Source organism: Schistocerca nitens, chromosome 8 (assembly GCF_023898315.1).
Source record: "Schistocerca nitens isolate TAMUIC-IGC-003100 chromosome 8, iqSchNite1.1, whole genome shotgun sequence".
Taxonomy (NCBI): domain Eukaryota; kingdom Metazoa; phylum Arthropoda; class Insecta; order Orthoptera; family Acrididae; genus Schistocerca; species Schistocerca nitens.
In genome coordinates, this window is record NC_064621.1 from 50,909,870 (window position 1) to 50,936,575 (window position 26,706).

The 26,706-nt window shown below is 44.6% G+C and overlaps 1 protein-coding gene and 1 non-coding gene across 2 annotated transcripts in view; both read left to right on the forward strand.

Annotated features, from left to right (window-relative positions):
* The window catches only part of LOC126199150 (uncharacterized), a 99,896-nt gene that overhangs the window by 71,788 nt on the left and 1,402 nt on the right, over nt 1-26,706 (forward strand). The window contains exons 3-6 of the mRNA XM_049935906.1: nt 3,185-3,829; nt 10,102-10,209; nt 11,784-11,844; nt 11,925-12,239. Of these exons, the coding sequence (XP_049791863.1) occupies nt 3,185-3,829; nt 10,102-10,209; nt 11,784-11,844; nt 11,925-12,239 (1,129 nt within the window). The remainder of the gene's footprint in view (nt 1-3,184; nt 3,830-10,101; nt 10,210-11,783; nt 11,845-11,924; nt 12,240-26,706) is intronic.
* Nucleotides 9,579-9,652, forward strand: Trnat-ugu (transfer RNA threonine (anticodon UGU)). The gene has a single exon. It is a non-coding gene; the product is annotated as a tRNA-Thr (tRNA).

Consider the following 26,706-nt stretch of genomic DNA (forward strand, 5'->3'; position numbering starts at 1 on the left):
TTTGTCTCAGGGTTCACGTACTTAATCCAGGTTTCGTCACCAGTCACGATTCTGTTTAAGAATGGTTCTCCTTCGTCCTCATAACGTGACAGAAAGTCTAATGCAGAGGCCATTCTTTGAGTTTTGTGGTGGTCGGTAAGAAATTTGGGCACCCATCGTGCACAGAACTTACGGTAACCCAATCTTGCTGTCACTATCTCGTACAAGAGAGTCTTAGAAATCTGTGGAAAACCAGTAGACAACTCCGACATTGAGAAACGTCGATTTTCACGAACTTTTGCATCAACTGTCTGAACGAGTTCGTCAGTCACCAATGATGGTCTACCACTCCTCTCTTCATCATGAACGTTTTCTCGTCCACTTTTAAATAAACGTACCCATTCACGGACAACTCCTTCACTCATAACTCTTGGTCCGTACACGGCACAAAGCTCACGATGAATAGCTGCTGCAGAATATCCTTTGGCTGTAAAAAACCTTATGACAGCACGCACTTCACATTTGGCGGGGTTTTCTATTGCAGCACACATTTCAAACTGCCACAAAAACTAAACTAGCGCAGGTACGACGTTCACTCGACCACGGCTTGATGCCGACTGACCTGTTGAGTGCGTGAACGCACAGATGGCGTCGCTACTCCCCCCACAACCCGCACTGTGACCAATCGGAGGTTACTTTCTGAACCGCCCTCGTATTTGAAATAAAGTTTTCTGCCCTTGGAAGTCCCTTCACTTTTCCCTCTCTGCCTCCCCTCTGTGACTAATGCTTGTCCTTCGTCTTCTTCCTTCTCTTCTTCATCTTCTTTCTTCTCTGCTTCTCCTTAACTGACATGTTCTTTCACCTGAAAACACCTACTTATCTTCCGTCAATGCCAGTTTATCCTGCCGCGCGGGGTAGCCGCTCAGGCTGAGGGGTCTTGTTACAGTTAGTGCGGTTTCCCCCGTCGGAGGTTCGAGTCCTTCCTTGGACATGGGTGTGTGTGTTGTCCTTATCGTGAGTTAGTTTACTTTAGATTAAGTAGTGTGTAAGAATGGGGACCGATGACCTCAGCTGTTTGGTCCCATAGGAACTTATCACCACCACCAGTTTATTCTGTGGAAGCCTCTTCATTTCTGCATAATTGTCGCCATCTATCCATTTGAACCTACTTTCTGTATTTAATCATTGGACTTCCTCTACAATTTTTACCCCCCCCCCCCACTACCTTTCCTCCATTACATAAATGACGATTCCTTGATGGCTCATTATGTGTCCTATCAACCGATTCATTCTTTTAGTAAAGTTGTGTCATAAATCTCGTTTTTCCCCAATTCGATTCAGCACCCCATCACTTGGTGTTCAATCTACCCATTTAATCCTGAGCTTTCTTCTATATCACCACATTTCGGAGGCTCCTTTATTAAGCGACGTCTTCTGAATACCATGAGTTGCACTTGAATCATGAAACCGGGATTCGGGCGCATCACCCACCGTCAGTGTCAAATACCTCTATAGGTTGCAAGTGCTAACAAAACTCATCCCATACGAACTGCCAGTGACGATGGGGAAGGGTATATTTGAGGTAGAGGGACCAAGGTTCGTTGTCGACCGAGTCGAAAGCTAGAAGCGAAAATCATTGTGACACCTACGACAGTGGACCTCTTCTACTGCAAGTTCCTTGCTTTCCATATTTTGGGAGGAATTGTTTTGGTCCAAAAGAAGAGAAAATGTCCACGAAACATGGACTCTAAAGTTCTTACAATAAAGGCTGTGAGCTTCTGCTCATTTTCGCTACTGTGAAACACAGCTCCTCTAATGAAAAGGTGCACATAGCTCCAAAGCGCTCACAGCTCCGATTACAGACATACCCAACGCCAGCTGCCGGTTGCGATATATGACGAAGTTGTTCATCTTTCTGAGTGTTAATTCGACAGTGGCCTCTCTTTTTGTGAATTCTCTTTCCAACGTAAAGTTATTGCTTATTCACGTACTAATTTTTGCCGGTAGTAATGTGAAAAGTGAATAAACGTTACCGAATGTGCATCGGGAGTAAAGCTACCAGACGATGCTGTGATATGAAAGCCCAAACTAAATCAATACGACAGCAAACTAAAGTTGCCAGTAATCAAGAACCAACATTAATCTACTTTGCAAGTGTTCCTTAGATGATTTTGAAAGAGGTCTCAAATATTTGCAGCACGGCTATGATCTAGCAGTAAATACACTGTGTGTGAACATGTGTGTACTGTGTAATGCCTTATCTGTAATGCCTTATGACAGTAATTACAATGTCAATTAATAATGTAATGGAATTATAATAGTATGAATCATAATCCGAGTTCTGAACTTTTCCTCCTTCGCTTTTCCGATTTACAGGTTGAACTGTAGAGCAGAAGAATGCATCTTTACCTTACATCCGTTTCAATCCGAGCACTTATCTATTTGTCTTCTATTCTTATTGCTCATCCTTCGTTCTCTTATGTATTGGGTATTACTTCCTTTTCTCTATGACGTTTATTTATGTTTGTGAGGATTTCAGACATCTTGCACCAAATTACGTTTACTCTGCTTTTGCTAGATGTACATATTCTATGAAAACGTCTTGATTTTTTGTTAAGTCTTGATTGCGTTGTGAAGCGTAACGTTGCACTGCCTTTCAAGTACCTTTAGCTTCCCAAAAACCAAAATGATCGCCAAGTAACAGCTAGTAAATTTTGTTTTTATTATACTTTGTCTCCGTGATACCAGAGCAATACAAGATGTGGAGAAACCAGCTGCTAAACTTTCACTGCGGAAAATAAACGTATTTATTCCCATTCTTTCTTTGTGCCCAAATGGCTGAATTTATTGGCTTCCACTAGATGCAAGGTCTGAAGAGTTGGTGGTCATAGAAACAGCGCGGAAATGAGTGAGATGTAGCTATGCTCACTGATGATCACATGTTAGACTTGTTGATGTGTGATACATCGATTCCCGCTTTAAGTGTCTGAATATGATACCTTGTGGCTTTGAGATGAACTACAGTCAGTGACAAGTGGCACGTACAAATATTGTGATATAAAAGTAATGAAAAGGGTGTCAATGGTTTTTACCTTTCATTGTGAAAAATTCATCTGCGTATTTTTCTGGGTGCTAGGGTGTTGAGTAATTTGTCACTTGTTGGTTTTCTTTGATGCTGATGCAGCCGGTGTGGACTGTGTTGCAGCGCGTGCTGCTAGAGCACCCGTGCGGCGTGGGCGAGTCAGTGACGGTGATCCTGCACGACGTCAGCCACGAGGACATGCGCCGCCTGCTGGACCTCATCTACACTGGAAGCACAGAAGTGCCGGGACACGACTTGTCGCGCTTCCTGTGCACCGCCAAGGCGCTAGACCTCAGCCTTCTGCGGTCGGCCGCACTGCGGATTTGTGAAGTGGCCGCCTCACCCACCGCAGGAACCGAGAGAGGACCCACTCCCCCCAGCACCCTCGCCGTCCCCTCATCATTGCCAGAAACAACGTCAGTGCCGTCTCCAAAGGAGCCTTCCCTCCCACACGGCCAGTCTCTGCTGATGGCCCCACAACTCGGTGGCCCTGACTCTGCAGACCACTTGCTGCAGGCGCCATCTGCTGGTCCGCCTATACCACCCCCTGCGTGTCAGGGCCCTCTAACGCCATCCTGCCCGCTGCCCACAACTGCCCACAGCCCCACCCAGGGTGCCGGCCAACCAACGATGCAGGTGCAACTGTTGCGGAATTGCCACTTCTTCACTCCGCCTCCCACTGTTACCGCCGTGGGAGAGTCGCCCCGGACCTCGAGTGTGAGCCAACACATCCAACCCTGGATGCCACCAGATGGTAGCCCAGAACAGGTGTGGCCTTTCACTTGAACTCTCACACTTTGATTACTAGTGCTAATCTCATGGATACAAAAAGGTGTTGGGATCATTGTAACTAGTGAAAACAGCCCTTTAATGCATGATATACGTTTATCCTTTTATCTTACAACTGCAGTTTCCAGGGTGCTGTCTACAAGCAACTTCCTTATCTTCCTATCAAAATGGACACTATTATTCATGACATCATACTATAATCCTGCTGCCATTGCAGTGTCTATCTTTATCTACATCTATATCCACTATTTGCTAACCACTGCAAAAATCATGGGAAAGAGTACTTCCCACTAGACCAGTTACTGCAGCCTCTTCCCAATCTATTCAGGCACAGAACATGGGACGAATGATTGTCTAAACAGCGCAAGTAGTAATTATACTGCTGTTCTCCTTATGATGTCTACAGTAGCGATACATGTGCACTTAGTATATTTCTACATCTTGAGACCTGTAAGTAGGCTTCCTTGGGATAGTTTGCATCAATTCTGATGTGCTTTCCGCCTCACTTTCTTCAGCATTTTATTCAATATACTCTGTTTATTATATTTAGTATGGGTGCTAAAAAGACGTATTTGGAGGCATCTGCGAGTCACGCTGACTAACGTCTAGCAAAGTAAAGGAATTGTCTACCTTGGGCGAAATAAAACCTTTGACAGACGAAGCAAAGAGGACATAGAAAGCAGACTGTCACAGGCAAAGAAGTATCCCTCGCTAATAGAAGTCTACCATTATCAAACATTTATCTTAATGTGAGGAAGACATTTCTCAGGATGTTCATCTGCACCATTCTACGGAAATGAATTATTGAGTGAGACAAAACCGAAAAGAAGAGAATCTAAACTTTTATATAAAACTGTCAAGTGATTCGAAGCTGCTGCAGATGGGTGTTTTGGCAGGGCTCCCCAGAGTTATGTACCAGGGATTCCAAAGGTACCTCAAGTACCTTCGTCTCTGATGGATAGGGCCTCCTCTACAGCAGGTATGGGATCTGTTACTACTCGTCCACTTAGTTGTATGTGTCGTATCAGTGATAGGGGTAGGTACCCTGTGCAGGGTATACAGAACTGTGAATGTTACTCCCATTCCCCTAACCAACAATATTAAGGTGAAGACTACCACTGAAACCAGAGCTGAGCTACTGAGATTTCTTTCATCTGTTGGGAAACGGCCGGCCGGAGTGGCCGAGCGGTTCTAGGCGCTTCAATTCGGAACCGCGCGACCGCTATGGTCGCAGGTTCGAATCCTGCCTCGGTCATGGATGTGTGTGATGTCCTTAGGTTAGTTAGGTTTAAGTAGTTCAAAGTTCTAGGGAACTGATGACCTCAGAAGTTAAGTCCCATAGTGCTCAGGGCCATTTTTTTTCGGTTGGGAAACCTGCTATGCCCTGTGTCAAACGAAGAAAAATGCAGAATAGTCAGCGCCTATTAACTGTCAGCAGTACAAATGTACAGCAAATAATGACAACCCTTGGCAAAATTACAACAATTGATGGAAAGGAACACCAGATGCACTCAGTATGGATGCCCATGGGTCTCATCCAACATGTTGAAAATGTTATTCCAGCAACCACTGATGGAACAATGTGCAAGCAATTGCGGATTTTAGTGAATTATGGAACAAAAAAAATGCCTGTACACTGTCATACCCAGATTACTCCAGTGACTGGCAGAGGAGGTTAAGATGCGTAATGGTGCTGACCCATTACTGCTACGGGGACAAATTAGGCATGAACGATGGCATCATTGATGACAACATGCAACACTGCCAAATTTCTCAATCCACTCCTCACAACACCCCTGTGAGATAATAGGCCAGTTGCCCCATGTAGAAAATGGAGAGAAATTCGAAAATATAAGATGGCACATTTAATCAAGTCTCTTGAGTATAAAATCGACAATGGCGGACATAGACCACTAATCTTGCTAGTTTTTCCCTGGCTAAATGACGTCAGAATTCAAGATGGCGATCCAAAATTCCAGACCCTGATAAAGTTGCAGCCTGTGTGGTTTCCAGGTCATTTGTGCTAAGAATGGAAGCCAAGGTGGCGATCCTAGATGGTCACTTATCCTAGAGAGTTTTCCCAAGCTCTATAGCATCAGAAACTAAGATGCTGAGATGTTGAACTGGGGATCGGTGCAGCATGCATGGTTGCCGGCTCACTATTGAATCCTTGATGGCTAAGCAAGATGACTGCATGTTCTTTTGTGTTTTCCGCAGCCCTATGATGTCATGTACAGGATGGCGGGTATGGGCAGGCGGTGGGCGTTGTGGAATAATAGGGTAATTTTTAGAGAAAGGCCATTTATTGGCTAAAGCATGATGAAAAGGGGCTACATAGGCCTCGGGAGGTGAGGGTGAGCCAGAGCTTATAATTTGGCGAACATTGTTCGCAAAGCTACCGAAAGTTGTTGTCTGCCAAAACTAAGTCCACAGTGCCGCAGCACCGGGAGAAGCGGGAGATGTTCAGTGCTACAGGGCGCGCATCCGACTCGCGGGTGAGCAAGAATACAAGAGAGCGGGCCCGGCGACGGGCGGCCGGGTATGTTCGACGCACCACGCGGCTTCCTACGCCCTGATTGGTCAGGACCGAGAAAACCGTGCGGGCGGCATGGAACTTCCCAGAGCGTTGCCTGCTAAGCGACGCCTGGGGCGGCGTTACCTCGTAAGCACATGAGAGAGGCGCGTGATCAAGGTGCCCTTCCTCGGTGCTGACTTCCTGTTACTAGACCGTGGGACGAAAGAATTTACAGGCAGCTAACACTGCCGGCCGTGGCTTGGCCGCAATGGAAAAATAAAGTTACCGTTTGGGTGCTCATATAATAAAGTAAAATCCCTTATTGTCTGGCTCATCCTTTACATTCAGAATCAAAGATGGTCAGTCTGGGGATACTGGAGAAGTAGGCATGGCTGCCAGATCAGTTGGGCGTAAGTATACAATCCAAGATTATGTGCATGGGGAAACTGGTATGTGCTATATGGTTGTTGGGTTTCATGTGTTCTCAGTATAAAATGAATGGCTTCTTCTAATTTTAAATTTTGTGATGACAAGAAGCTTACATGTTAAAACAATTACCCAAAACCAAGATGATATTCCATTTGTGCTGTTTAAGCAATTTTGGCCTAAAGTTTAGAATCCCAGGAGCTGCCTTGCCCTAAGTTTATAACTGTGTTCTGTTAAAATATTTACAGTAGGATTGGAAGAGAACAGTTGTGTCTTCACTTAAAAAATGCAGTAGAGCTTCGTTGGTGGTTGTAGTGTTATAAAAAATATAGTTTTGAAGATACAATGAAATTTTGTGTATAACTTGGCAACAGAATCAGAGATTGATCGTATTGTCTTATCGTTACAAGTCACTGTAATCATTATTTCACCTGATAAATATTTTTAAATACCTGACATTTTTTGGACATAGAGCAGCAGATTAATTTATTTGAGATTGGTAGGAAGCAACATTATCATTTCCGCGCGTTTTCATGCCCACTCCACGCTCCTGATCCGCGCCTGTATGCAGCGCTATAAACCGTTAAAAGCCTTACGCAAATGTAGATGTATACTCTGTGAAACAATGAATCTATTATTTTTTATCTTTGCCGCTCCTGCGCGGCGGCTATAAATCTCTATGTACACGTATCGATTAATTATATAAAAAGAATTCTGTTGTTGCAAGACAAATGAGGCCTTGAAGGCTTCACCTTTTACTGTTTCTATTCCATGAAAGGCGGACGCGGACTTGCTGCGTTGCGCAATCTGTGTTTTATAATTTGTGATAAATATTCTGTAAATCTGCTAATTATCTTGTCAATCAGAGAAAATATATGTTTATGTAATTAATTACGAGCAGGCACCGTCAAGAAGACATTAATCTCAAGTATTGCCTGTTATGTGCTAAGCTTTTGTTAATACGCATCAATTTTAACTGTAATATAAAAAGGTACGTAGCATTAAAAATTGTGTGTCATATATGAAGTGTGCTTATTTAGACAAATTATCCTTACTTATCTCCATCTCCTCATTACTTGAATGTTAATCATTTTGCATCAGTTTATCTCCAGAAATTACAATCACGCTGATGGACCGAACGCAACATTGAGGCAGGAAGAACATTATCGTTTTCCTATCATTTCTGAATCAATCCTTTTTAATTGTGTAGTGTTGTTTTTCTTTTAAAGTCAGTAAATCTTTTGGTCCCGTAGTGTCGATCCGGCTATGACTGCATCGTGGTCACGAAAACGCGCGGAAATGATAATGTTGCTTCCTACTAATCTCAAATAAATTAATCTGCTGCTCAATATCCAAAGAACGTCAGATATTAAAAAAATATTTATCAGGTGAAATAATCATTACAGTGACTTTTTACGATAAGACAATACAATCAATCTCTGATTCTGTTGCCAACTTACACACAAAATTTCATTATATCTTCGACACTATATTTTTGATGACACTACATGGTCACAGAACCTGCATCATACCAGCGCCATGTCAGAGAGGGTCATCAGCCAACTGGCAGCTGCCATGGAATGGGCAGGCCAACATACCCAGCTTTCTGCTGCTGAGCACAAGCCTGGCAGTGGGCACCACTAGCCGTGAGTCAGCCACCAAGAGAGCTGCATGTCAGCAGCTCATTGCCCCCACAGACCATCCCATGCCATCACAGACCATCAGAACATAGGCGCAAGTTTAAAACCAAAGAATTCACTAGCCCTAAATTACAAATTGCAGGAAATTCAATATCCTGTACAGTAGTTACGATCTCCACCGCTACCATGATGTTTGTGATGGTACTGCAGTCACACTCAACACATCCCTGATGCCAGAACACATGTGAGCATAGTTAATATGGCGGTGAAATCTGAAAATGTAAGAAGCACAGATATGCTTTTGCCCAAAGTGATAAAAGTCAGAAAATTTCAAATTGTCCTAAGTTTAAAATGACATTTGTTGTGCAACAGCCAATTCTTACATCACTCCACCACAATGTTATTTCTAGTGGCCTCGGATGAAATTCAAAAACCGCACAAGTACATTCATTCTCTAGTGAGAATTTGTGCAGTGGCATAGGAGGCAACAGGTTCATGAATACTGTTTTACAACGAAATTAATCTGTGGACGTTTGGCTGCTATTAAACAAGCAGGTCTCACCAATATCTTTCACCCATCTCTGTCAAAAAAATGATTGAAGTTATACACACGAGGCATGTGTCAACCATCCTTGAGAGCTAAACATGTATATATGAAGTGAAAAGTCGACCTGCATCCATGACAATGATACAAATAGATGCGATGAAAAGTTCAAACATATTAGGAGAGTATATACGAAGACAGTAACTTGTTCTCGAAAGAACAGTTACTGTTGATGACCGTGCAGCTTTTCCCTGGAATAAATGATGACTAACTGAAAACCTCAGCTGCCAAGAGGTGTTGTTGATATACCTCGATGTGGACAGTTGAAAATGTGTGCCCCCACAGGGACTCGAACCCGGGATCTCCTGCTTACACGGCAGACACTCTATCCATCTGAGCCATCAAGGACACAGATGAATAGCGAGACTGCAGGGACTTATCCCTTGCACGCTTCCCGTGAGACTCACATTCCCAACTGTCCACAATTCTACATATGTATTGTACCTTATAGACAATTGCCCACCCACTCATTACTCGCGCACGCTTTGGCGATTCCCGTAAGAGTTGGGCAACCTGTGCGCATTCGCACAGACGAAGGTTAATGGCTGGGTAGCTCAGATGGATAGAGCGTCTGCCTTGTAAGCAGGAGATCCCGGGTTCGAGTCCCGGTCGGGGCACACATTTTCAGCTGTCCACATCGAGGTATATCAACAACACCTGTCGGCAGCTGAGGTTTTCAGTTAGTCATCATTTATTCCAGGGAAAAGCTGCACAGTCATCAACAGTAACTGTCCTTTCGAGAACAAGTTACTGTCTTCGTATATATACAGTTAAAGGCACAGACTGTGCATTGATGGTGGACTTAAGATCTGTGCTAATGTGAAGCTGCCCATCGGGTTTTCTGACTGTGATGACAGGTGACGCCAGATGACTGGTGGAGATGAGAACGATATCCCCCACTTCCTACATAAATCTCAACTCTGCCATAGATCTCTCCTGAATTATGTGGAGGGCGTCTTGTGCTTTGAAAAATCGAGGATGGGTGGCGTCTTCCGAGGTGATGTGCGCACAAAAGCCTGTCGCCATACCCAGAGAATCTTCAGAAAGCTGGTGGTATTTGTTACAGAGCTTCATTGCTGTTATGGAGTACGTGGGTGTTGACTGTTATCAATTTATCAGAGATCTGGAGGCCAAAGATGTCAAAGGCGATGAGGCTGATAATATTAGGACTGTTGTAAGAATGAAGCACTGTGACTGGAACTGTCATAAATGTAACTCAGTACTGCGTCTATAGGAGGAAAGGACCTAGGATGGCGATGCGAGCTCCATTGTTGTCAGAGAAGCCACAGCACCCAGTTGGAATTGGACATCCTGGAAAGTTTCTTTGGCTTACATAGAAAAACAGAGGGACACTGGTTGATGACCGACAACGTGGAACGCTTCCTGCCTAGTGGAAAAAATGTAGAAGTTCTGAACCAGGAACGACTCGTCAGTAATCGAATGGTTCATGGTGCGACATCGTCGACATCGGCCTGTTTGTGAACACACTCTCCATTGTTGCCAAATTTATTCAAGATGGCGGCTATGACGTCATCCGAGATGCCGGCATGTAGACTTGGCAGCAGCACATGACGTCATCCAAGATGGCGAATTTTTGTTGGAAAATAAGGCAATTATGCTATGTCCACTAACCTAACCCTCCAGTAAAATGTCGGAAAATTTGAATTCAAACAGGATAATGCATGCAAAACCGTACTTGTCTTTATTATTATTCGTTATCATTTATTATCATTTACTATTATTTATTATTATTTATATCATGCACGTGTGTATGCAGTCCATCTGGCTTAGTTCACATCTCAACCACCACATAGCGTCACCACGACATCATTCGAGATGGCGGATTTTGGCGGGGAGAAAGCCGATTGGGACACATCCACTCAACTACCGTTACGACCTTACATGCTCCTGCACATTCAGTCTTTGCTGAGCTGTCGTTGTCAAACCATGTTCATGTGTTCGATCATCGAGAGGAATGCGGGTGATATTGCAGCATTCAATAGCTGCATTTCATGTAGACATTCGAGGGAGGACTGTAGCCACAGTTCACTACATGAGGTGTGGAAGCGTTTGATAATGGAGGAGTGTTGGAGGAATAAGTACAAGAATTTTGTTCAGCAGATTTCGGCAAAGCAGAGGGATGGAGCCAGGATGCATCCTGTAACCAGCATATGCTCATGCGCATGCACAAATTGCAGAGATATTAACCGTCAAGCATTCACTCTTCCAAAACGCAAGATGTCAATTCGCTTTGGTCTAAACATATTCATATACTCCGTGTACACCATTGAAGACCATCCTGCAGAATGTGTTCTATCAATGAGTTATTGGTGTTTGACCGTGATGAGTTTAACAGCTGTGTAGTTTGCAAGCACACAGCCGAGGACTGCCTCCATAGCCTCCTACATGTCTAATTGAAGTGCTCATTAATACTCAAACATATGAACAAAAATACTGTCCTCCAAATAAATTCTTTGCAGTGAGATGCTATAAAAATGCATTACCCATCTCATGGAAACATTTGCTAGTGTTGGAACTGCTTGCCTTTTCTAAAGTGTACATATAAGCTCGCAGCCCAGAAGAGACGACTCCTCTCATCCAGCAGAGCGAAGAACTGATCTAGTTGACGAGTTCACCGCTAGAGTACACTTCAATAGGTCATGTGGTCACATAATTCAGCCAATAGGAGCACAGCATCACGATGACATAAGTGGCTTGTATATAAGGAGGACTCGATCTTTGTTCCAGTCAGTCAGTCAAGATGAACGTCACTCGCTGCAGCAGTATAGGAGGAAGAAGCAGCAGAAAAGTAAGTCCCAAAATTATTATTATTATTATTTCTGTGCCAACGGCATATTATACTTATGAATATTTGTCTTTGTCCTGTAGCTGCACCCGTGACATCAGCATCAGTAGGTTCCAACCTGTCCCAGTCCTGTCCTTTAGCTCCACCCGTGGCGTCAGCATCAGCAGATTCCAACCTGCCCCGGTCCACTCACGTGAAGACCGCGGACTCGTCCACGCATGATCCTGTAGCGCAGCTTCTCAGCACGCTGGAGCAGGATGGCGAGGTGTTAATGTCGGTGCCGGAGGCTATGCTTGATGGAGCTCCACAGTACTGGGCTCCTTCATATGCATCATCCATTGATCATCGGCCAAGAGACCTGCCGCCATCAGTGCAAGAACAGCAGGCTAACCGCGCTGGTGTGGATGTCGTCAATGAGAAGATACCGATCGCCAGTGCACCTCAACCTTTACTATTCGCCTCAGGCTATGTGTTAACAGTTAGTGCTTCAAAACGTCTTCATGTAGGAATTGAAGTTTCACAATATGCTAGCTTGTCAACTGTTTTAGTGCTGGAAAATGTGCTCAAAAATATTAAAGCGAAATTTTCTGACTACGAGTGGCATGAACTGTGTCGTGTAAAAACAGAGATCAAGAAACATATGACTACCGAATATTATCCATCCCGCTCCTACCAGGACGTGTACTGTGGCACTCTAACTGTGAGTATTCTATCAATGTATGATGATGCTACACTAAGAATTAAAAGTGCGGATGGTTATAATATATTCATGCAGCATTCGACTGTTGATAACTTGTACAATGTAGACATGGCTGTAACTAGTACGATAGAGAGACTAAATAGGTCGTGTCCATACGTTCAAGCAGTATACAGTGATACCATTAACTGGCTTCACACATGTAGCATCCACATAGAAGATATAGAACATTGTTTTAGTACTTGTATAACACCAGTGCCCCAGGCCTGTGCTATTCCTCGAATAGGAGTTGAAAATGTTTTAGTCACATTTACTGATGGAATACTGGACTATTGGAATGCACCAATAACATTACGAGATATACGTGCTGAATTTGAAGTGTACAAAAAGCAGCTATTTTCCGAATACTGTACTTCTGCTGCACCGTTTAAAAAACAATCAAGTAATTTTTTCTCATGCTGATCATAGTTGTAAATATTTTAATAAATAAATACATTTATAATATTAAATTTGTGGTTGTGCTTTTATTTGTCAAGACAAAATGTTACCTACGTTAATCCATACGACACCCTTCCCTTTAAATATACCACTTGGAGTTCATTCTATAGTGTAGCCGTTGTAGCTCAGTTGGTAAGATGACTGCGCTATAAGGCTACACACACAAATATTGTTTATCATATAAAAGCCTATTGCACGCCAGGACCCAGCACAGTAGGTGTCACGGCAGGCTGGGTGAAACAACCTCACCGCGTCCTGTGATGGTGACCAAGACCAGAAGACCTATAAGAATGGACCACTCCTTCCTGACAGCATACGAGCGATAATTGTAGGCCCTTCCAACTGTGGCAAGACAAATGTCCTCATGGCTCTGTTAACGCACATAGAGTCCGCTTGGAGCACCTTTTCGTCTTCTCCAAAACACTCTTTCAGCCCAAGTACCAGTTAATGAAGAAAATATTTGATGGTGTGGATGGCGTAACGTACAGAGCATCCAGTGAAAGCGACGACATCCCCCTACCTGAGGAGGTAAAGCCTAACACTGTCTTCATATTTGACGATGTCGCTGTTGAAAAGCAAGATAAAATCCGTAAATATTTGTGCTTTGGCCGTCATATGGGTGTTGATGTATTTTATCTGAGTCAGACGTATTCCAGGATGCCAAAACAGTTGGTGAGGGATAACGCCAACCTCGTTATAGCATTCAAACAAGACAGTTTCAATTTAAAGCAAATTTACCATGCTCACGAAGGGACCGACATGTCATACAATGAATTTGTAAAGATATGCGTTGATTGTTGGAACCACTCACAATACTGGGTTTATCGTTATTGATAAAACTCGCAAACTGAATGACGGTAGGTATAGCCGGAACTTAAAAGACTTCCTCCATATATAAACGTGCAAAATAGCTTAGTTCGTCAGTTGACACTACAGCATGGAAAAATTCGCACGCATGGCGCATGCTCAGTCTGAGAGGTTAGGTGTGCAGAGACAGAATGCTCGCACATACACCGATATCAAATTTCACAGTCTTGAGGCGAGACTCGTTAAGGTTGTAAAGGAATTAAATCACACTCAGAAACTTCTTGCGATTAAACAAAACCGGATAGAGAACAGAATTACCGCAAGTGAGCGGCAGATAGAAACCGAGGTTGTTGTTATTGAAGAAGGTAGTGTAGAAAACAAGAAAAAGAAGAACAAGAAAGCATATATAAAACCACGTGATATTCAGACCTCTGATTAGTATTCTTCGAGACGTAGACAAAGCATAAAGTCATTCAGGCGCGCGAAGCATTTCAACATAAATTACGTTTGCTGAAGTTGGGACTTATCGATCGCGAGCAAACACTAACAAAAGGAAAACACAAAAAGATAGCAGAATTTACCAACCCGTATCCACCCGTGAAGATAGATAGAACATTTACTGTCAGCAGGGAGAGACCGTACATGCTAGGCTCTCAAACTATAAGTTTATCCCATAGCATAATATGCATCGGGGATACAGAGTTTAAAAGCTCGCCTGGCTTCTTGTTGTTGTTGTTGTGGTCTTCAGTTCTGAGACTGGTTTGATACAGCTCTCCATGCTACTCTATCCTGTGCAAGTTTCTTCATCTCCCAGTACCTACTGCAGCCTACATCCTGCTTAGTGTATTCATCTCTTGGTCTCCCTCTACGATTTTTACCCTCCACGCTGCCCTCCAGTACCAAATTGGTGATCCCTTGATGCATCAGAACATGTTCTACCAACCGATCCCTTCTTCTAGTCAAGTTGTGTCACAAACTTCTCATCTCCCCAATTCTATTCAATACCTCCTCATTAGGTATGTGATCTACCTATCTAATCTTCAGCATTCTTCTGTAGCACCACATTTCGAAAGCTTCTATTCTCTTCTTGTCTAAACTATTTATCGTCCATGCTTCACTTCCATACATGGCTACACTCCATACAAATACTTTCAGAAACAGCTTCCTGACACTTAAATCAATACTCGAAGTTAAAAAACTTCTCTTCTTCAGAAACGCTTTCCTTGCCATTGCCAGTCTACATTTTATATCCTCTCTACGTCGACCATCATCAGTTATTTTGCTCCCCAAATAGCAAAACTCCATTACTACTTTAAGTGTCTCATTTCCTAATCTAATTCCCTCAGCATCACCCAATTTAATTCGACTACATTTCATTATCCTCGTTTTGCTTTTGTTGATGTTCATCTTATAACCTCCTTTCTACATACTGTCCATTCCGTTCAACTGCTCTTCCAAGTCCTTTGCTGTCTCTGACAGAATTACAATGTCATCGGAGAACCTCAAAGTTTTTATTTCTTCTCCATGGATTTTAATACCTACTCCGAACTTTTCTTTTGTTTCCTTTACTGCTTGCTCAATATACAGATTGAATAGCATCTGGGAGAGGCTACAACCCTGTCTCACTCCCTTCCCAACCACTGCTTCCCTTTCATGCCCCTCGACTCTTACAACTGCCATCTGGTTTCTGTACAAATTGTAAATAGCCTTTTGCTCCCTGTATTTTACCCCTGCCACCTTCAGAATTTGAAAGAGAGTATTCCAGTCAACATTGTCAAAAGCTTTCTCTAAGTCTACAAATGCTAGAAACGTAGGTTTGCCTTTCCTTAGTCTTTCTTCTAAGATAAGTCGTAGGGTCAGTATTGCCTCACGTGTTTCAACATTTCTACGGAATCCAAACTGATCTTCCCCGAGGCCAGCTTCTACCAGTTTTTCCATTCGTCTGTAAAGAATTCGCGTTAGTATTTTGCAGCTGTGACTTATTAAACTGATAGTTCGGTAATTTTCACATCTGTCAACGCCTGCTTTCTGTGGTATTGGAAAGATTATATTCTTCTTGAAGTCTGAGGGTATTTCACCTGTCTCATACATTTTGCTCACCAGATGGTAGAGTTTTGTTAGGCCTGACTCTCCCAAGACTGTCAGTAGTTCTAATGGAATGTTGTCTACTCCCAGGGCCTTGTTTCGACATAGGTCTTTCAGTGCTCTGACAATCTCTTCACGCAGTATCGTATCTCCCATTTCATCTTCATCTACCTCCTCTTCCATTTCCATAATATTGTCCTCAAGAACGTCGCCCCTGTATAGACCCTCAATATACTCCTTCGACCTTTCTGCTTTCCCTTCTTTGCTTAGAACTTGGTTTCCATCTGTGCCCTTGATATTCATGCAAGTGGTTCTCTTTTCTCCAAAGGTCTCTTTAATTTTCCTGTAGGCAGTATCTATCTTACCCCTCTTGAGATAAGCCTCTACATCCTTACATTTGTCCTCTAGCCATCCCTGCTTAGCCATTTTGCACTTCCAGTCGATCTCATTTTTGAGACGTTTGTATTCCTTTTTGCCTGCTTCACTTACTACATTTTTGTATTTTCTCCTTTCATCAAGTAAATTCAGTATCTCTTCTGTTACCCAAGGATTTCTACTAGCCCTCGTCTTTTTACCTACTTGATCCTCTGCTGCCTTCACTATTTCATTCCTCAAAGCTACCCATTCTTCTTCTACTGTATTTCTTCCCCCCATTCCTGTCAATTGTTCCCTTATGCTCTCCCTGAAACTCTGTACAACCTCTGGTTCTTTCAGTTTATCCAGGTCACATCTCCTTAAATTCCCACCTTTTTGCAGTTTCTTCAGCTTTAATCTACAGTTCATAACCAATAGATTGTGATCAGAGTCCACATCTGCCCCTGGAAATGTCTTACAATTTAAAATCTGGTTCCTAAATCTCTGTCTTACCATTATATAATCTATCTGAAACCTTTTAGAATCTCCAGGGTTCTTCCATGTATACAACCTGCTTTCATGATTCTTGAACCAAGTGTTAGGTATGATTAAGTTATGCTCTGTGCAAAATTCTACCAGGTGGCTTCCTCTTTCATTTCTTAGCCCCCATTCATATTCACCTACTACGTTTCCTTCTCTTCCTTTTCCTACTGTCGAATTCCAGTCACCCATGACTATTAAATTTTGGTCTCCCTTCACTTCCTGAATAATTTCTTTTATCTCATCATACATTTCCTCAATTTCTTCATCATCTGCAGAGCTAGTTGGCATATAAACTTGTACTACTGTAGTAGGCGTGGGCTTCGTGTCTATCTTGGCCACAATAATGCGTTCACTATGCTGTTTGTAGTAGCTTACCCGCATTTCTATTTTCCTATTCATTATTAACCCTACTCCTGCATTACCCCTATTTGATTTTGTATTTATAACCCTGTATTCACCTGACCAGAAGTCTTGTTCCTCCTGCCACCGGACTTCACTAATTCCCACTATATCTAACTTTAACCTATCAATTTCCCTTTTTAAATTTTCTAACCTACCTGCCCGATTAAGGGATCTGACATTCCACGCTCCGATCCGTAGAACGCCAGTTTTCTTTCTCTTGATAAAGACGTCCTCTTGAGTAGTCCCCGCCCGGAGATCCGAATGGGGGACTATTTTACCTCCGGAATATTTTACCAAAGAGGGCGCCATCATCATTTAATCATACAGTAAAGCTGCATGCTCTCAGGAAAAATTACGGCTGCAGTTTCCCCTTGCTTTCAGCCGTTCGCAGTACCAAAAGAGCAAGGCCGTTTTGGTTAGTGTTACAGGGCCAGATCAGTCAATCCTCCAGACTGTTGCCCTTGCAACTATTGAAAAGGCTGCTGCCCCTCTTCAGGAACCACACTTTTTCTGGCCTCTCAACAGATACCCCTCCGTTGTGGTTGCACCTACGGTACGGCTATCTGTATCGTTGAGGCACGCAAGCCTCCCCACCAACGGCAAGGTCCATGGTTCAGGGACTCCTGGCTTAATGAAGCTAATCATCTTAAGGCTATGAAAAAACTTAAACTACTCTGCCGATGATCGCAAAGACTATCATGAAATACTTTACTTGACTGATCTGTATAAAAATCCTGACAGAACACTGAGAAAGCCGGAAAACTCTAAACACACGACCATTATACAACCTTTACTGAATGAACAACCTAAAAGCATCGGTGAGGGTGTGGACTTCCAGCATAAAGGAGTGAGCAATCAAGTCCCGCAGTATATATATTACGATGACCCAGATGAACTAATTGACAGACTTCTACTGTTGATGGCTTCGGCTGTTGCGGGCAATACAGATCATTTGAATGAGGTTGTTTCGATAATCTCTGAGCTTCGAGAGAGGGGTATCATCGAATAAGTAAGAGACAATAGTTCGAGAATTGCACAAGCCAGCACGCAAAACATACCCTCGCATCACATGTTATTATTAAAGGGCTGGATGACTTGTGGCAAGCTGATCTTGCTAGATATGAGTCAATATTCACATGATAATAATGGATTCAAATACTTTTTAATGGTTATTGATACATACTCTAAATTCGCATGGGCATTACGTGCGAAAACTAAAGCTGGTAGAGATGTTGCTTCGGTGTTTGAGGGTTTGCTGCAGACAGGAACGAATCGATGCCCGGACAATCTTCAGACCGATCACGGTGGCGAGTTTTACAATGAACATTTCAAGACTGCTATGGAGCGGTACGGGATACATCACTAATCTACGTTTACCCACCTGAAAGCTAGCACCGTGGAGCGTTTGAACAGAACAGTCAAAGTTCAAATGTGGATGCGGTATAATCTTCAGGGTTCGTACAAGTCGCTAGATATCCTCCCACACATAATTGCACGGTATAATCGAACCAAACATAGTACAATAAAAGTGAGACCGATCGATGTTCGCGATAATTCACTCATGGACCCTCGCAAACAGAGGCGACTTAGTACGTATTTCAAATCAGAAGACAGCGTTTGAGAAAACGTACTTACCAAACTGGTCCGCGGAGATATTCATAGTATCCAAAGTGCAGAGAACGAATCCTATGACATATATCTTAAAGGACGGCAAGGGTGACCAAATTGCAGGAAGCTTTTACACGGAGGAATTGCAGAAGAGTTCTGAACCAGATGTATTTCTCATCGAATGCGTGATAAGACGTCGCGGGAATAGAGCTCTAGTTAAATGGTTAGGATTTCGATCATCAGAAAACAGTTGGTTTGACGCCGACAAGTTTGTATATAACAGGGAGCCTAGTCCTCTATCTCCTCAGTAGCGTACCATGCACGATAGAAGGCACATTATAATAAGAGGTGGAGGTGGGATTCTCTACAAATTTCTTGTTGAATTACACATCCCTGGATATAACTTCTGTGGGCCTGGAACAAAGCTTCAGAAACGCCTGGGACGAGGTGATAAAGGTATTAACCTACTAGACGAAGCCTGCCTAGAGCACGACCTCGCATACGCAGCAAATAAGGATCTCTCAGCACACCACGTCGCCGACCAAATATTATCAGATAAAGCCAAGCAAATAAGGCGAAGAAAAGATCTCCGGATAGGCCAACGCGTTGCTGCATTCGTAGTTGATAAAACAATGCGTGGAAAAATTAAGTTGGGCTTGGGGGTGATGAATTTCAAACGAATTATGAAAGCAGCGCGAACAGCTTTGAGGGTGAAGAACAGTAAGTACAAGCCCGGTTGCTTGAAAAACTGTATTCTCCCTTCGATGTGTGCAGATAAACGTGTGTTGAACGGTGGGACCAAGAAGAAGAACAAGACTTCAATTAAACCGCCTAGGGTCCTACCACTACCAAAGACTTCAGGTGGAATTATCCCGTTCCTCATTCCAGCCCTTGCAGCCTTGTCCGTTGTAGGTTCGCTTACAGGTGGGGCCGCAGCTATCGCCAAAACGGTGAAAAACGCGCAGAATGTACAGGCCCAACTAGATCAAGCCAAAAGACATAATCGCGCTATGGAGGCAGCGGCCATCGGAAAAGGTCTCTGCTTGAAACCATACAGGAAAGGACTAGGTCTTTTCATAAATAAAAACAAGGCCGTTAGTTATCCTACCCGATGGAGCGCTCACGAATAAAGATCTAGTTAAAATTGTTAAAGAAAAACACATTTCCGCATTCCGAGGGGTCTTTATGCGCGATACATTACCGAAGACCATGTGGCGGACTAATGAGTGAGGAATTGTAAATTTAGAAGTTGCTGGTGGTCCAGGGACCGATTCGGTGGCGTATGTTAAGAAAAGTGCAAATACAGTGCAGTATTTCGATTCATTCGGGGATTTACAGCCACCTGAAGAATTACAACGCTACTTCACCAGAAAAAGACGCGTCTTCTACAATTTCCGGCGTTATCACCTGTGTGGGCATGTCTGCGTTATGTTACTCATTACAGCGACGGCGAACCCCCAGAATGCGCGCTATATTTAGACCGAGAAGTCCCGAATGTGCACTTTCTCCTATCCTTGTCAGAGCAGGTGTGCGACATGTAAAAGAGCTGTCATTAAACGGACGACCATCATTTGACATTTAGATGCAATGTCGTACACTCTGACTTTAAAAGAGCGAGGATCAGTATTCCGTGCAAATTACTTTCCACCGATTGATTTAAGTGCAGGGGTGTGGAGTATTGCGCTAATTAGTCTAGAAACGTATAACAGCATTCCATATCACAAAGAGCAACAATAAACTTCATCTAGAAATTAACGGCCGGAAGGAGATTCTACAAATACAGCCTGGTGCCTACGATATTGATGATTTAGACGAAGTCTTAATACTGTCAGGAAAAGGTATTGAACTACAGGCAAACATTAATACCCTTAAATCTGAAATACGGACAGATAGTGCTATGATAGACTTTACACAGAAAGACTCAATAGGTCCACTGCTAGGTTTTGCAAAGGATCGTGTTTTGGTGAAGGACGCCAGTAAATGTTACACATCGGATCAAGCTGTAGATATACTCCCAATGAGCTCAATCCACGTTGAGTGTAATATTGTCACAAACCCATACCTAAACGATAAGTTGATTCACTCAATTTACGGATTCTTTCCTACAGTCGGTACAGGGTATAAAATAGTTCAAGCCCCCACAAATGCTATATATCTCCCGGTAACAGTTCAGACAATGGACTACCTAGAACTGCGTATTGTGGACCAGAATAATCAGCTTGTTAACTTTAGAGGAGCAGAGATCATTGTACGCTTGCATCTAAGGCGAGATGGGAATAAGGTATGAAGCTAGCATACCAGGCTCACAGCCCATCAGTGCATCGCGGAAGGGCAAGGTGATAACACGCCTTAATTACGAATTCCTCATTTCAGCAGGTTTAAAACCGCAGAATGACGTCGCTCAACACAACTCAGTCATGACCGAATTATACGTCATGAATACCACTCACACAAACCCTACGATTCAAGCACATTTAACAAAAATGATGAAATCAGAATTGTTATCCAGCGTCAGGACACAGTAACACTGTCTTGCAAGAGCTTCCTCTATCTGGACTTCACATTTAAGAAAGCTGAGGGGCTGCGGTAGCGCTCCCGAAGCTCATTCGAAATGCTGTAGCATTCCTGTTTCACGAGATATGTTATGAACTCAACGGAATCGAAATTGACCGCACATGGAATGTCGGTATTACATCAGCCCTTAAGACATACGTTTCAGCCTCACCCTCTGATTCAGACAGCTCGGAAAATGCTGGGTGGTTCATAGATGCGCCGCATTGTGAGGGGGGACGCAGCCGATTTACCACGTGCGAACCACTAAAAGTGCTTATGGGTTATTTTGAGGATATGCAGCGAATAATTATCAATGCTGAACAGGAACTTGTTTTGGTACAGAGTGCAAGTGACGTGTGTGGTGTCACCGCCAGACACCACACGTGCTAGGTGGTAGCTTAAATCGGCCGCGGTCCATTAGTACATATCGGACCCGCGTGTCGCCACTGTCAGGATCGCAGATCGAGCGCCACCACACGGCAGGTCTCGAGAGACGTACTAGCACTCGCCCAGTTGTACGACGACTTTGCTAGCGACTACACTGACGAAGCCTTTCTCTCATTTGCCGAGAGACAGTTAGAATAGCCTTCAGCTAAGTTAATGGCTACGACCTAGCAAGGCGCCATTAACCATTTGTAACGTTGCATGTACCTCAAGATAGAGTCTCACTTGTATCATCAAGAATGCTGTATACCAAAGGACGATATAAAAGTTAAGTGTTCTAGTAGCTACGTTCTTTTCTTTATCACATTCATTACGAATCCTGTTCCAGACTTAACGCAAGACGGCGTGAGTTTACGCGTGCCCTTTCGGCTACTTCACTGTGGACTGGCTGCCTTAACAGTCCACAACATTGGCGACGCGGATTAATCAGGATCTTGTCCTTTCTCATTGCTTACATTTACTTGTGTCATGGCTTCGCCACATTCTCCAGATGTACTGTCCGAATTTTATCGCTTGCAGAATCAGCAGACGCAGGCCTTGTTGGATGTCCTTGGACAGCTCGTCCAGGGTCAACGTGCGCTGCAAAACGATGCGGCCGCCGCCGCTTCATCGCTACCGCAGCCACAACACGCCGTTGCACCGTCCTTCCGTAGTTTTGATGCAGCCAACGAAACGTGGACAGAATGGTCCCGACAATTTGGATTTCATCTCGCCGCCTACAGAATTCAAGGTAATGAGCGGCAGCAGTTTTTGCTTTCGTGTGTAGGTGTGTTCACCTACCGTGTGATAGTGAAATTGTTTCCCCGACACGACGTTGCAACTCTGTCATACGAAGAAATTTTGTCTGCTTTAGATGCCTATTTCAAGGAAACAGTAAATGTCGTTGCAAAATGGTATACGTTCTTTCGTACAAAACGTACGGCCGGTCAGACTAATAGGGAGTGGGTTGCAACATTGCAAGGACTTACTAGGGAGTGTGCATTTGAATGTGACTGTGGACTCCCTTATTCAGATACTATGGTGCGTGATGCAATAGCACATAACGTTTCTGATGTTCACATACGGGAACAGATTTTGAAACTAGTAAATCCCTCCCTTCAACAAGTGATAGACATATTGGATAGGCAAGACACACTTGACTTTGCTGAGGAATCATTTGCAACTTCGCCAGCCGTGTGTCACATTAACCGGCGCGCCGGGCCCGCTGCACGGAACGCTAACCTGCCCTCGCGTACATCCGCGCAGGTGCGGCCTAGCTCTCACACACGTGTGCGCAAGCAAGCAAATGCAGTGAAATCATGCCCGCGGTGTGCAACTAGACATTCGCGTGAGAATTGCCCGTCACGCCAAGCTATTTGCTTTTACTGTCATAAGAAAGGACATGTTCAAAGTGTTTGCCAGAAAAAGCTCAGATCAGACAATCACAACCATTCCAGGCCCTTTGCTTCGCGCCGGAATCGAATCAAGGACACACAGGCTCGGGAACCTTCGCCCATGGACATTCATGTAGTTAGTGCCACTCCGCCCGGTGTTCCTCTCGCTAACAGTGACTGTGTTCGTCCCACAAACAGTGTGCGTCGACGTCGACGCAAATCCCGTCACGTCGCACGTGATTCTGTACCAGTGTCTGTTCACGTTGCACAAAACAGTCGCTCTTGTCGTCAGCAGGACAATAAACTTTTTGTAGATTTGGACTTTGCCAGAAAAGTGATCCCATTCCAGCTCGATACCGGAGCTGCAGTTTCACTACTCAATCACGACACGTACAAACAACTGGGCAAACCTCCGTTGCGTGCTGCACGTGTTCAGTTAAATAGTTATTCCGGACAACCTATCCCTGTGTTAGGACAGTGCACTCTTCTTGCCACATACAAGGGACAAACAAAACTTGTGTCGAAACTTCCTGGCAGATTAAAACTGTGTGCCCGACCGAGTCTCGGTCGGGCACACAGTTTTAATCTGCCAGGAAGTTTCATATCAGCGCACACTCCGCTGCAGAGTGAAAATCTCATTCTGGAAACTTGTGTCGTTTTACGTAATTCGTTCTTCTACTGCAGTGAACTTGTTTGGTTTAGATTTATTTCACTTGTTTAACTTGTCTATCGTCAATCAGGTCCTATCCGTGAATCAGACTGTGCCTTCAGCCAGTGTCTCTAGTCTATGTGAAGAATTTGCAGACCTTTTTGCACCGGGCCTTGGTTGCGCTAAGAACTATGAAGCACATTTGGAACTGAAAGTGAACGCGCAACCGAAAGTTTTCAGAGCCCGCAATGTTCCCCACGCATTGCGTGATGAGGTCGCAAGAGCATTCGATTCTTCCGCCCTTGCTTGCATGTTCATTGATTCGGAAACCGATAACGTGGTCGAATCGTTTCCGATTGATTTTCGTCGTGTAGCTACGGCCACAACTGCTGACCCTGTCCTTGCTACTGTTTTGCGTTTTGTTGCTACGCAATGGCCCTTGTCAAAGTTACAGATCGAGGATCCGTTGGTTCGCCGATTTTTTGTTCACAAGGAGAGACTTTTTGTACGACGTGGTGCTTTGTTGTTGCGTTCTGATAATGATCAGTCTAGGGTCGTGGTCCCACGATCGTTACAGCCCTCTGTCTTAAAGCTTCTCCACCAAGGACATTGGGGTATCGTGCGTACGAAACAATTTGCTCGTCAGCACTGTACTTGGTTCGGAATCGATGCTGCGATTACGAATATGTGCTCTTCTTGCATGGCGTGTGCCGAACAACAATCCGCACCACCGTGGAAATTCTTTGCGTGGCCAAAAGCCACTTCCCCTTGGCAACGCTTACATATCGATTTTGCCGGTCCATTCTGGAATGCTCGATGGTTGGTTGTGGTCGATTCTTTCAGTAATTTTCCTTTTGTTGTCCGGATGTCTTCCACGACGTCTTCTGCCACCATCCAAGCGTTATCTGCTATTTTTTGCATTGAAGGTCTTCCGCAGACTATTGTTTCAGACAATGGCCCACAATTCATGTCCGCAGAATTTCAGTCGTTCTGCACGGCCAATGGTATTCAACATCTGACATCCGCGCCGTTTTCGCCTCAGTCAAACGGTGCCGCTGAACGATTGGTCCGGACTTTCAACTCACAGATGTTGAAATTGAAAGAGTCGCATTCTCGGGAGGACGCGTTATTGCTCTTTTTGTCTTCGTATCGCTCTCAGCCCCGCGATGGTCGCTCGCCGGCTGAGTTGCTCCACGGTCGTCCTCATCGAACCTTGATGTCTTTGCTGCATCCGCCGCATCAGGTTCCTGTGCAGCGGCAGACTCCTGCTTTTGCTCCAGGCGACGTTGTCTTTTATCGCCACTATCGAGGTTCATGGCGTTGGCTCACAGGGCGCATTCTTCGCTGCCTCGGCCGCGCGATGTATTTGGTTTTGGGGGCCTCTGTTGAGGTGCGTCGGCATCTCAATCAGCTGCGCCTCTGTCGTCGCCTGGGTTCTGCCGCTCCCCGTCTGCTTCCAGCGACGGTGCCGTCCGGTCAGCGCCCTGGGGACCCATCTACTGCCTCGCCTCATCCCCAGGTGTTGCCGACGATGCCTTCCATTTTGCCTCATGGCGTCGCGCCGCCGCCGCAGCCGCCGCCGGCGCCGCCCGCAGCGGACGCTTCGCTGCAGCCGGCAAGCGCCTCCCTGGGTCACGCGCCGCCGCTCGCTTCCCGTGACCAGCTGTCCTCCGCCATGGACCTCTTGCCCGCTCCGGACCAGATGTCGTCGCGCGTCGGATATCCCCGACGCAATGGAGGTCGACCCTTCGGCCCCTCCTGTCTGATTACAGGCGCATACACCGCATGTTGACGTGCACCCTGGACTAGGTTTTCAGGCGTTTCCTAGCTCCCCTCGGACCGAATGGCAGGGTGCGGGTGGCACAGCCTCGCCTGTTGTTAGGCTCCCCACCTCATCGCATACGTCAACATGGGGTCCTCCCCACGGCGGGCGGAAGCCTTATCACACGACCGTTCGCCGATTTGCGGGGGAGGAATGTGGTGTCACCGCCAGACACCACACTTGCTAGGTGGTAGCTTAAATCGGCCGCAATCCATTAGTACATATCGGACCCGCGTGTCGCCACTGTCAGGATCGCAGATCGAGCGCCACCACACGGCAGGTCTCGAGAGACTTACTAGCACTCGCCCCAGTTGTACGACGACGTTGCTAGTGACTACACTGACGAAGCCTTTCTCTCATTTGCCGAGAGACAGTTAGAATAGCCTTCAGCTAAGTTAATGGCTACGACCTAGCAAGGCGCCATTAACCATTTGTAACGTTGCATGTACCTCAAGATAGAGTCTCACTTGTATCATCAAGAATGCTGTATACCAAAGGACGATATAAAAGTTAAGTGTTCTAGTAGCTACGTTCTTTTCTTTATCACATTCATTACGAATCCTGTTCCAGACTTAACGCAAGACGGCGTGAGTTTACGCGTGCCCTTTCGGCTACTTCACTGTGGACTGGCTGCCTTAACAGTCCACAACAACGTGAATTCATTCTCTCAAACAGCTGCAGAGAATGTTCAAATCAAACGTAATAGTATAGGATGGAAAATGCCTCACATCACTGTTGCCGACGAGGAGCGCTTGAAGCTCTTAAAAGTTCTGAATGCTGGCACCTACCTAGCACTAACATTCCGATCATGGGAGCTTTTTGAATACCCAGTACTACCTACAGCATCCACACATACTTGGGCTATTAAAACATCAGTTCATTTGGAAGCACCTCGATTCATCATACTCACATTTCAAACTCAAAGGCGTGGTAATGTATCATAGGACTCAACTGAATTTGATCACTGCAAGTTAACTAACACCAGAGTCTACTTGGATTCAGAATACTACCCATATGAGAATCTACATCT